The sequence below is a fragment of the Rosa chinensis genome, chromosome 5, assembly GCF_002994745.2.
Source record: "Rosa chinensis cultivar Old Blush chromosome 5, RchiOBHm-V2, whole genome shotgun sequence".
Lineage (NCBI taxonomy): Eukaryota > Viridiplantae > Streptophyta > Magnoliopsida > Rosales > Rosaceae > Rosa > Rosa chinensis.
The window spans coordinates 29,190,413-29,203,324 of NC_037092.1; the positions used below are offsets into that span (position 1 = coordinate 29,190,413).

At 36.8% G+C, this 12,912-nt stretch overlaps 2 protein-coding genes across 2 annotated transcripts; both read right to left on the reverse strand.

The window, feature by feature from the left end:
* Positions 1-1,326: 1,326 nt before the first annotated feature.
* LOC112203587 lies at positions 1,327-2,643 on the reverse strand. The gene is made up of 2 exons (XM_024344529.1): positions 2,049-2,643; positions 1,327-1,910 (listed from the first exon to the last, which is right to left on the reverse strand). Exons 1-2 carry the CDS (start codon positions 2,641-2,643, stop codon positions 1,327-1,329), a joined length of 1,179 nt encoding a protein of 392 aa, XP_024200297.1.
* An 8,877-nt stretch (positions 2,644-11,520) lies between these two features.
* LOC112168011 lies at positions 11,521-12,862 on the reverse strand. Its single transcript, XM_024305125.2, has 2 exons — positions 12,529-12,862; positions 11,521-12,001 (listed from the first exon to the last, which is right to left on the reverse strand). Exons 1-2 carry the CDS (start codon positions 12,788-12,790, stop codon positions 11,823-11,825), a joined length of 441 nt encoding a protein of 146 aa, XP_024160893.1. The 5' UTR covers positions 12,791-12,862; the 3' UTR covers positions 11,521-11,822.
* Between the last annotated feature and the right edge of the window lie 50 nt (positions 12,863-12,912).

Here is a 12,912-nt window from a genome sequence, read left to right on the forward strand (position 1 = left end):
CTTTGTTCTTCATCTAGCTAGCTTTCAATTTTTTTAGAAGATGCCTAACCCAAGACAAGAGTGTTGGAAGGACGCCGAAGATATAGCCTTGTGCATAGCTGTAGTTACCGTTGGTGAAGACGGCTCTAAGGGTACTAGTCAAGAGAAAAAAAAAATTGTGGGAGCGTATACATGAAGTATACGAGACTTGCAAGCCTGCCAGAGGTGTGGTTAGATTGGGAGGAGGGTGTGACGGTCGTTGGAAAAAGATTAGACCGGCATGCCAAAGATGGCGTCAAGCTCTTAACATAGCGGCACTTCTTCGAGGAAGTGGTGATAACGCCACCGATGAGGTAATCATCCTTATTCTTGACGTTTTATTCTTATTTTTAAAATTAATTTTACCGTTATTTGAGCATGTTATGTATATTGACTTTCGTATAAATATATATAGTACATGATTAATATCTTCTTATTTATAGGTATTACAAGCTAAGTCAATCTATCGTACCTTAGCTAAAGGAGAGGAGTTTGCGTTTGAGCATTGTTGGCCAATATTAAAGGATACAAAAAAGTTTAGCAATCCTCCGGGCATGAATGTCGGTAGCTCAAGTTTTCCTACCTCTATCAACTTAGAGGATGACGGCACTTCAAATGTGCATGCACGCCCCCCAGGTCAAAAAGCTCAAAAGGCTGCTAAGAAAAAATCCAGGCAAGACGAAACAGGTGAACTCTTATTGCAAATGCAAAGGATTGCAGACCAAGGAGAGCGCGATCTCGAATATAGGCTGCGACTCAGGGAGGAGACTAAATTAGCTGAGCAGCACGCGGATGATGCTCGCACAATGAAAGTGGATCCGTCAATTTTCACACCCAAAAAAAGGAGTTATTGGGAGAGGAAGCAACCACAGATTATTGAGAGGGAGGAACAAAGCTCTAGTGCTGGTGCATTTCGTCAACCCTCCTTTTCTCCAGAAGAAAATACACCACACAGTGAAGATGACTCTAACTTGGACCTCTACGTGCCAGTTCAAGAGACTCAATGGATGGGGAGAAATTAGAAATATTTTATTGGTTGTACTTTTTCACTTATGTTTTTCAATTATGAAATAAAATTGTTGCTATATTTTATAGTTAACAAATAAAAACAAAAACTTGTTTTTATCTCACTTTTATTCATAACAATAAAACACACTGCATTACAAAAGCATAAACACACTAACAATAAAATAAAACCACACAACATTACAAAGCATAAACACACAAATAATCAAACCACACAATGGCCACATTGCCAATTATTGAAAGCGTGAAAATACAATCTCTTCATCTGCGGTTCCACTCTACTTACAGCTTCATGTTCCAGAGGTGATTAACCAAATCTCCTTGAAGGACTCTATGCACAATTGGGCATCTAACCCCCTGGTAACGGGTCATGAACTCCTCAAGTTCAGGACGGTTGCGCTCAACCTCATGATCATCCTCATACCTCTCATATATTTGTGCTTTCCTTGGTCTGGTGGGGATATCATCGGGGTCAAAAGGCGACTCTTCATCTTCTTCACGCTCATCATCGACAATCATGTTGTGCAAAATAATGCAGGTCATCATGATGTATGATAGATCCTCCCTATCCCATCCACGGGTGGGTCCTCTTACTATTGCAAAACGAGCTTGGAGAATGCCAAAAGCCCTCTCCATGTCTTTTCTGTATGACTCCTGCATCTTTGTAAAATGAGCTTGCTCTGGAGTAATTGTATTTCTAATTGCTTTCACAAAAGATCCCCATTTAGGGTAGATCCCATCGACTAGGTAGTAGCATTGGCCATATTCTCTATCACCTACATAGTAAGAAACTCGAGGAGCCTCACCTGTGCATATTTCGTTGAATAATGGAGACATTCCAAGTACATTAATATCATTAAGGGAACCTGGAAGTCCGAAATAGGCGTGCCAAATCCAAGCATCGTATGATGCCACCGCCTCCAGAATGATTGTGGGTTTTCCCTTATAACCAGTGAAGCGCCCTTGCCATGAGGTTGGGCAGTTTTTCCACTGTCAGTGCATACAATTGAGACTTCCCACCATTCCAGGGAACCCCCTTTTTTCGGCAACATTGAGCAACCGCTGCAAATCTGCAGGAGTTGGTCGACGAAGGTATTGATCGTGGTACACGTTCCAGATTGATCTAGTAAAGTGCGACAAGATCTCCAAAGCTGTAGATTCAGCTACGTCTAGAAACTCATCACACAGGTCAGCCGGAAGCCCGTAAGCAAGCATCCTCATAGCACAAGTCAGCTTTTGTTCGGTAGACAAACCAACTCTGCCGGAGGCATCATCAGTTTGCACGAAGTACGGATCATGGTTGGTGACATCATGCATCATTTGGTCAAACACATGAGGTCGCATTCTGAACCTTCTGCGAAATATATCGCCCTGGAACCTGCACAGCGAAGTGAAGTATAGAGCTTTCAATCGTCGATCCATAGCTTCTCGATCTCTTGCGATGTACTGGCGCCCGGGCTGTGAACCACCCCACTGTGATTCTTCCTTTTGGATCCTCAAGATATGAGAGGAAGCTGCCTGCATCACCAGGGCTCTTTGACGATTTCTTGTAATGGCATCTTCTTCATCTTGCATCAGTAATTTCCGTAACCTATTCATTGCAACAAGGAACCAAAAATATAAAATGAAAACGAAGTTCAGAATTTCTAAGCTTCTGATATGAGAAGAGATGTGTTAGTGAATTGGTGAGCTATGATGGAGTGAATGACTCCGTATTTATGGAGGATTGGAAAAGGATATCTGAAGATAGGATACGACACGTGGCAGATAAAAATCAAAAACGTAATCTAACCAGCCTTTCAACGACTGACACGTGGCATTAGAATCGGTAATAAAGTTGAGATAGAAAATCTTATCTTATCACGTGATAAATAAAATCTCAACCGAGATAGAGATAAGATATCGGATCCGAATAGCATTGACACGTGGCACGAATATATAGATTCCCAAAAATAAATAAATAATTTTTTTTAATCAATTAATGACGATATATTATATAACATAATTATGTATGATATATAAATTCATATTGTAGTTAATTAATTCTCTAAAATGATTAATTTATTAAATGACTTTGGGTTTTGACTAAACATGGTTGGAGATGGAAAAATTGAATGAATAGTGATGACACTAGGGGAGTCAAATTTTGCATATGGCTTTGGCTTATGACTAAATGGTTGGAGATGCTCTAACAAAGAGGTGAGGGTAAAATGGTATTAAAAAAAATCTTAATGGGGTATTAGGGAAGACCTCCTTAGAGTGTTTTAGGTAAGAGAGAATTAAAAAAACTTAATGGGGTAAGTGAGAAAAAATATCTAAAAATGAGATAAATGGACAAAAACCCTTAGAAAATCTACAGAAAAGGCCAAACACAACTTTAGAAATTATAACCAATACGTCAACACATATCATCCTTAATACACCACACCCAAATTGATAATAGTAAACATTTAAAATTACTTCATCTTCATAAGTCATAATTTTTCATAGAGCAAGCTAGACCCAACCACAACGCTTCAAACGAGGCAAAATCATTCCTCTGTCTTATTTTCTCTCGTACTTGTCACTGCCCCCTTCCTGGGTGCAACCTGAACCAATGGATCACCACGGAATTGACCGAATTCTTCCTCTAGTCTCGATACTTTAGCCAGCAATTCTTTGCCATCCACCATCTTGTTTATTAGAATTTTTATAGTCACGGTAGCATCCGACAGCAAAACCGTGGTGTGTAATTCCACCTGCCAATTAGTAGAACAGAATAAGGCCTAGAGTAGAAACGAATTCCAAGCCAATGCATTCTACCATCGCTTTGGTTAATATCCATGGACCAAAGGCTTGCACGAACTTTAAGATTATTTATGTTTGTACAATTCATATCACCAGCCATACAAATATTTATTTTTCAAGCCTCGGTGATAGAATTATTTTATTAGCTAGATTTTAAGCAAATTCTTGTGAGCAAGGCTCTCATACAATATGTCACCAGAATGTCAATTAGCTAATCTTCAATCAATAAACAGACTATTAATCAACAAAAAAATAATGTTTCGATGTCCAGTCCTATCAGTAATGCTTTCCCAAAGAAGTTGTTTTCGAATGCTTATGTTGTTGTTTATGCATGCAGCTGTTCCATCAATGAAACTCCGGTTAGATTGCGTAGATGACAATCAAAGGAGGATCAGGCCATATAGGGAGATCTTGGACCACACTTGCTCGTTTCGAAAGTGGGGGATCATTTTATCCCCGACGGCGCCGTGGACTTTGGTAGCGGCGGAGGAGCCAAAACCGTAAGCGGTGGAGCACGCGTTCTTGACAGGTGTTCCATCAGGTGCGTTGCGCTTGAGCGAATCAGTTGGGGGCCACCAGCTCTTCCGGCGCGTTCCGTTTCAGTAAATCGGATGTCCCAGAAACGGTATCCCATATCCCCATTTTCTCAGTTGCTCAAACCAGTGTTGTGGCTGGTGAATATATATACTACTTCCCATGAAAAAGGCGAAAACAATTGGTAAAATGGCAATCCAATTCCATCGGTTTTTTTTTTTTTTTGAAGGAAACAAAAAAAATAGATTCTCAACTTTTATACCACAAATAACGAACTGCACTTACAAATCCACTGATCTCAATAACTCTTTCACTGACAACTCACTCTCCCTCTACAACTCACTTTCGAACAGCAACTGCCACAAGCTGATGCCACATCTCAAAGAAATAACTCGTTTTTTTTTTCCTCCCCTTCTCTCTATCAACTAGAGTTTACGATTCTAATTTTTTGTTTTTTATTCATCCCGTTTAAAGAGTCAAAAGTCAACACTTTGTTCGAAATATATGTCCAAGTCGCAACCAAGAAACTCGTTTGAACACTTTGGTTGTAATTGTCACACCAACTGAAAGCGTGCGCGGGTTGGGGAAGGTATAGAGTAGGATTAAAAAATAAAATATCAGGAAAAATGTAGCAAAACTCACTGGGCAGATTTCAAAAACCATTGATGAAACAAAAGTATATATTGTGCAGTGCACTCTAAATCCTCTCCTTCTCTTGGCTATATATTTATTTGAATGCAAGTGGTTCATTACAAATCCACCACCTGAATTAGAAACCCAGACAAGCCAATCAGAAGATGGAAATTCTTGTTTAGAATCCTCAAACTAAATACAAATATCTTGCTCATCTTTTCTCGCTTGAATATTCTGATGAACCAATATTCAATATGAGAAGCATAGAGCAGACATTAACAAGCTATCCAATAGAATCAGAAAAGTGGTGCAGACAGCAGAGTTCATCCCGGGTATTTATTGTTGGAAATTTTATGATTTAAAATTAAAATATATTTTATTTATTTTGGGGGTTATTTTCATTTTGTGTTTATTACTCTATTTATGGTTTAACGGTTTTATGTTTTAAATATATGATTATTATTTGACCGTTATATGGTTAATGAGGCTATTAATGGTATGGTAAGTGTGTCATGTATAAGGGTACGTGGCTATGGTTGGAAGGCATATGGTGAGACATGAAACATGCACACGTGTGGGAGTTTAGATTGTCGGATAATGAGGGTATACATGACGGTATAATCCACCATAATGCAACCATTCTAGCCAAATACATCTACCAAAGATATTCTTACAAACTATACATATACATACTTTACTTATACACCGTTTTGAGTGCACGGGTGATAAAGGTTCAATGGGGCTTCTTAGCTGCACGACGGAGCTCGAAGAGTTGTTGTATCTTGGGGGAAGTTCGTCATTCAACCCTGTGCAGTAGGGGACGAATCTTCTCTTAGGACAGTGCGCTTGCACGCCTCGACTCGATAAGTTTACCTATATAAAATCTATATATTATATTATTTTCTTACTTTATTTTATTTTCTCATCTATATCATTATTCTTATTTCCCAAGATATTATCACATTATTTTGTATTTTTATTTAACAGGAATTCCGTCCCATATTTTTTACAACAATCTAAGAGAAGATTCGTGCGGAATTTCTGACTCAAAGACGGACAATATGAAGTTCGAGGAGTCATAATCAATATCGCATATTTGGCTTCTTCTTTATTTCTCAACTTATGAATACCTCAATATTTTTCTTTCAATTATTAATTTATATTGGCCTTAAATATGCTAATTGCATTTTGCTTTGCATGTATACTAATTAATAGTTGAATATCAACTAATTCTTGATAGGAAAAATCTCTCAAATGCCAAAGTTGATGGAGGAATTAGTGACGCCATATACATACACTAGCCTCTACCATGACGAAGGAATCCTACACCACTTCTACGGCATAACTAAACTTTTGTTCCGTAAGAAATATATGTTTTTGCATATTATCATTTTGTAGTTACAATTATATCATTTGGCATATAAATTCATATTTAATGCATATGAGTTCTTTCCCATACATAAGCAAATTAAAAGATCGTGATTAAAATACATATATGTTAGTAGCCAACAAGCAGGTATGTATATGTGCATGTTACAGTTAAGTTTAACTATATAAGCTTATTTTCCATCAAGTCATATTTGCAATTTAAATTTGCTTTCAATGACAATTAATCTGCCATGAGATCAGGTTGGCTATACTTATGATTTGTTGACTGTTATATGAAATTGATATTGCCTATAATATATAAAGGGTGGTGCTATTCACACACCCTTTTTCTCTATTAACACACCCCCTCTATTTTTTTATTACTTTAATTCAATTTTCTTTTAAAAATTACCATAACTACCCTTTCTTATAATTATGTTTCGTTTTCTTTTTTCTATTTAGCAAGTCAATCATCCTCAAATCCTAAATCCTGATTTTCTAGCAGACACAAAGAACTTCAAAACTCTTTTCGATTCCCTCTTTTCTTTTTCATCGAAAACTCTACTCTAGCATAGTCATTCTATCTCTCTAATATGATGCTTTGAAGTTTAATCATGGTAGAACAAGAAACTTTAGACCCATCTTTTGAGAAAATTTTACATTTGATTTGCAATGGAGACATAGAAAAAAAAATATGAGTTCAATGATCATTCGAGCCCGTTTGAATCCATTATTCCTAGTAAGATTCTAACTGAAATTATTTGGTGTATTTGAATCCATTGAGCAACTATAGAACTTTACAACAGCCTAATAATGATGGCCTTATGATTATAAACATGATTTGTTCTACTATATTATGCTAGTAGAACATAATTTTGTACCCACACGGAGATTGCAACTCACTGCATTAAATATTATGTAGAGCATCTCCAAATTTTGTGTACATCATCAGCTGCAGTGTGGAAGCTTGTGGCTGAAGTGGATAAAACGCAGATTCCATATATATATATATATATATATATATTATTTGAGGATGATGCACCTGGATTAAGAGTCATAAACAAACAAGCATTGAGTTTGGTACTTTGCAAAGTATGACGACAAACTTTACAATTTGGATTCAGTTGGGTGAAAGTGATTACCTAGGAAACATATTCTTTGTCTAATAATACATATCAGTCTACTTAATAAACGTATTATTTTTCCTTCATTTATAGGTAAAAAAAATTTATTTATTGTATAATGATATTTGATTCATGATTGAATTGCCAAATAGAAAAAAGAAAAAAGAAAAAGAAACAAATTTACAAGGGATGGTAGTTAGGGTAATTTATAAAAAAAATTGAATTAAAGTAATAGAAAATTAGAAGGGGTGTGTGAATAGCACCACCCTATATAAAACGTTGTTACTTGAGGTACGTACTTGATTACTGATTTTACGAGTTATTCCATTGTATTTACATACATACTAGTAATTGTTTTGCGTACAACGTACCTTTGAAAATATCAATTATATTATGAATGCGATTGACCTTAAAGTCTATTGCAGCGCTTTATATGTTATCAGGTTAGTTACAAATGATCTTTGCCTTTTGTTTCGAGGAGAAGCATATATTTCATTCGAGTTGCATATCATAATTAATGATTACTTATCTTTTCTTTCATATCTAAAGTAATGCTGCTTCAAATTGTGGTGATACTATTAATTTTGTCTCATTATTAAAATTTAGTTGAGTTATTAGCTGTAACATTGATTGATCGAACTTCTGAGTGATTGCAGAGAAAGAAAATAGTGATGGTACGTTTTCTTCTACTCTAAAAATTAATTTATATATACATTATGAGATTTACATATGCTACTCTATGTTAGCTTGTGTGTACAAAAATGCAACAGGTCATAAACGAAAATGCATGCTCAAAAAATAGTTGCAAGTTCAATTGTGATCGAGAAGGTTTTCATTTTGCTTCAATAAATCATTGAGGAGTTATTTTTGATTTCAATAGAGGGGGTTACTATTTGAAATTTTAACTATTTCATTAGTATTCTTTAATGTTTATTATTAAGACTTTTACATAATTGATTTTGTTATGACTTATGAGTATAATTCTCTCATGAAGAGCGTCTATCTTTGAGATGTGGGGGAGCTCTAGCTATAACTCCTATTAATGTTTATAAACATGTCTTTAAGAACATTTAATATCAGGAAATGTGGGGGTTATGGTTATATTTTTGTTCACTATTTAATATTTACTTCAATGGTATTTTTAAATGCCCTATGTTAATGTGGGGGTAACACTTGTAGCAATTTATCTTACGTGATCATTAAATAATCAGTGTAGAGTTGTAAATTTTCTTGTTCTCATGTGGAGGAAAACACTCCTGTGAGAATTGTGGCTGATGGTTTATTTGAAGCTTGCAGACAAATTAAAATGCAGGTTTTGCGAGCTAAAGTGACAAGTAAGATATAACCAAAAAGAAAAAATAAAATAAATATAATATGACAAAAGTCATATAAACATGCCCCACGGAGGAGGCCCCTATAGTCTCAAGGAGGAGACTATATATATAAAATCGCTGAAAGGGGATGTGCTTAAGCCCAGAAGGGAGTCACCTAGGGAGGTAACCCAACTTCTGTGATTGGAGATCCCATGAAGGAAGTTCAATGTGGTAGAAACAATCCATATTGCGTGACTCAAATATAGCACACATAAAATTTAAGGATATATCCAAAAGAGATATTATCCTGTGCATCCCTAAGGCATTAAGTGCTATATTAAATGTGACGTTAGGAAGGGAAAACAATGATACCCTGAATGAGTTTCGAGACGGGCAAACTCCCGCAGGGTTCGGGCACACGTACCCTTGGAGAACTCACCTAAGTGAGAGTTGTTCGTGAAGCCGCGACAATGAGAATTGGGCTATTCTCTAATACTCTCATGAGAATCAAGATACGCGCACTGCCATAAATGCGCAAACACCCGAACCTATCTAATTACCCGTACTGTGTGTGTGATATGTTAAAGTTTGGTCAAAGGTATCAAAGTTCAAGACTGTGTCACTTTGGTTGCTCAAATGGAGACTATCACACTAAGCTAGGTTCAAACCCGAAAGGTACCTATGCCGATTGCACAGTAAAAGCACTCACTTATTTTGTTTTAAATGATTTTATTTTAATTTTAAATCAGTGGGGGATTGTTGGAAATTTTATGATTTAAAACTAAAATATATTTTATTTATTTCTTTATTTATTTTGGGGGTTATTTTCATTTTGTGTTTATTACTCTATTTATGGTCTAACGGTTTTATGTTTTAAATATATAATTATTATTTGACCGTTATATGGTTAATGAGGCTATTAATGGTATGGTAAGTGTGCCATATATAAGGGTACGTGGCTATGGTTGGAAGGCATATGGTGAGACATGAAACATGCACATGTGTGGGAGTTTAGATTGTCGGATAATGAGGGTATACATGACTGTATAATCCACCATAATGCAACCACTCTAGCCAAATACTTTTACCAAAGATATTCTTACAAACTATACATATACATACTTTACTTATACACCGTTTTGAGTGCACGGGTGAAAAAGGTTCAATGGGGCTTTTTAGTTGCACGACGGAGCTTGAAGAGTTGTTGTATCTTGGGGGAAGTTCGTCATTCAACCCTGTGCAGTAGGGGACGAATCTTCTCTTAGGACAGTGTGCTTGCACGCCTCGACTCGATAAGTTTACCTATATAAAATCTATATATTATATTATTTTCTTACTTTATTTTTTTTTCTCATCTATATCATTATTCTTATTTCCCAAGATATTATTATATTATTTTGTGTTTTTATTTAACAGGAATTCCGTCCCATATTTTTTACAACATTTATGCCGATCTGTCTTATAATTTTCTCCCTCTCCCGACCTGTTCCTCAGCTACAACTGCAAAGAAAAAGAAAAATCTGCAACCCAGAAGGAGCAAAGATGCAATGTCGCATTGCTGCAATAACTATGTCCTTACTCATTTACTGAAAATTACTTCCATAACACCACAAATGGGAAACCAAAATGGCAAATTGCAAGTATCTCTTCAATCAAAAGTATATCTGTTTCCATATCACCACAATCATACATTTCAACCCACCAAAGAGGCAAGACTAAAAATCATTCACAAGAAGTAAAGAAAAGAGTAAATAGAAAAGATGTCAGCAACAGCAACATGTTCTCAAAGAGAAAGTGCTCTGTGCAAATGGATTGCCTATCAATGTAAAAGAAATGGAAATTTTTCTAGCAAAAACGGGCATCAAATGATTCAAAAGGACAGAGATTACGTGATCACAATATTTTCTTGCCACTTAACAGAGAATGGCCCCAGATAAAAAGAAATGGTAGAGTAAGGTGTGTGCTCCTCCTCCTTACTCCAAGTTGTTTATTTTGGTTAATGTTTTACTGCCTGGAATAAACTATACCAGGATTCGACTGAGAGCTGAGGAAAAAGTCGGGGCCGAAGAGTTTAGGCTAAGGAACAGAGGAAGTGAGACTGTGACTGAGGATTCGACTCGAGGCAGCGAGGTAAGTTGGTCTCCAACCCTTAGAAAAAACGCCGTCGTTTTTTTGTAGTCACGTGAACAGTGTTTCGGTTCGGTTTCTACCGGGCTGAAACCAAAAACCAAACCAAACATAATCGGTCCAGTTCGGTTTGGTTTTTTTTTTGTGTGGCTTTGTTCGGCTTCGGTTCGAGTTTCGATGCAATTTTTTTTTGTTTTCGATTTTGCGAGCCCACCCCTAATTCACAGTGCTTAACCACGGGACGATGTCGAAAGGCGCCTCTCAAGGGCCCCTTCATTTCTTTTCCCATTCTCTTCTGTACTTTCTTTTGAATTTTCAAAATCTGTGGGGCCATGAGAGTATGGTAGTAAATAGGAGTTGTCCATGATACTGTGATACGTGATAGATGTCAAGTATTACTTGGCATTAATATTTGATGTCAATGATACAGTGATACATAGAAATGTATTGCACATTGGTACAGATTGCTATTCGAATTTTCACATTGTATGTGATTTCGAAATATGCCAAATCAGCCATACAAAACTACTTGGCTTCGTTTACGAACACCCAGTCTAAAAGCAGACTCCGCAATTTCAGTTTGCTCAAAATGTACAGAAAAGGCCAAACACAACTTGATAAATGATAACCAGTACACCAACACATATCATCCTTAATACACCACACCCAAATTGATAATAGTAAATATCTAAAATTACTTCATCTTCATAAGTCATAATTTTACATAGAGCAAGCTAGACCCAACCACAAAGCTTCAAACGAGGCAAAATCATTCCTCTGTCTAATTTACTCTCGTACTTGTCACTGCCATCTTCCTGGGTGCAAGCGGAACCAATGGATCACCACGGAATTGCCTGCCCAAGAACTCCTTCATCATAAAGACATTGATCGATCACATCTTCAGAATTTCCTGCCACCAAGCCTTCTTGGTCTTCCTTTTCTGGAATTCACCGAATTCTTTCTCTAATCTCGATACTTTAGCCAGCAATTCTTTCACATCCACTTTTTGTTTATTAGAATTGTTATAGTCACAGAAGCATCCGGCAGCAAAGTTATAAAATGTATTTCCACCTGCCAATTAGTAGAACAAAATAATGCTTAGAGTAGAAACGAATTCCAAGCCAATGCATTCTACCATCGCTTTGGTTAATATCCATGGACCAAAGGCTTACACGAACTATGAGAATATTTATGTCTGCACAATCAATTCTGTGAACCTCCGCACGTTATGCGTAAGAGAAATACTCAATGCTGAATTGACGTTTACCCGATTTTAGATTAAGCACCTGTTTTGGAACTCAAATAATTTTTTTATTTTTTTATTTTAGACGACAGTATAACTCCCCACCCCTCCTCATTCCTAATGGCAATAAATTTAAATCAATGAACTCTACAGTGTTTAGTTAGGCTAGCTGATCAACAGTGCACAACTCATCGACCTCAAATAATCATTTTTGTCAAACCTGTTTTGGGGGTTTCAGTAATCCTAAATCACAATTTTATCCAATTAATCCCAAAAGTAAACTGATCACACAATCCTAAGGTGAAAGATTCAATCAAATAACAATCTCAACCAGTGTGATTAGGACGTAAATTACCTGGAATTAATTTAGAGAACTCAGAGGCTCCGTTTCTAAGGAGGATCGGGCCATAGAGGGAGATCTTGGACCACACTTGCTCGTTTCGAAAGTAGGGGATCATTTTATCCCTGACGGCGCCGTCGACCTTGGTAACGGCGGCGGAGCCAAAACCGTAAGCGGTGGAGAAGACGTTCTTGGCGACCTTGGTAACGGGCGTTTGATCCGGCGCTTTCCGTTTCAGTGAATCGGATGCCCCAAAAACGAGATCCCATATCCCCATTTTCTCAGTTGCTCAAACCTGTGTTGTGGCTGGTGAAAAGATAGTAGTAAGATACTACTTCCCATGAAAAAGGTGGAAAACAATTGGTAAAATGGCAATCCAATTCCATTGTTTTTTTTTTT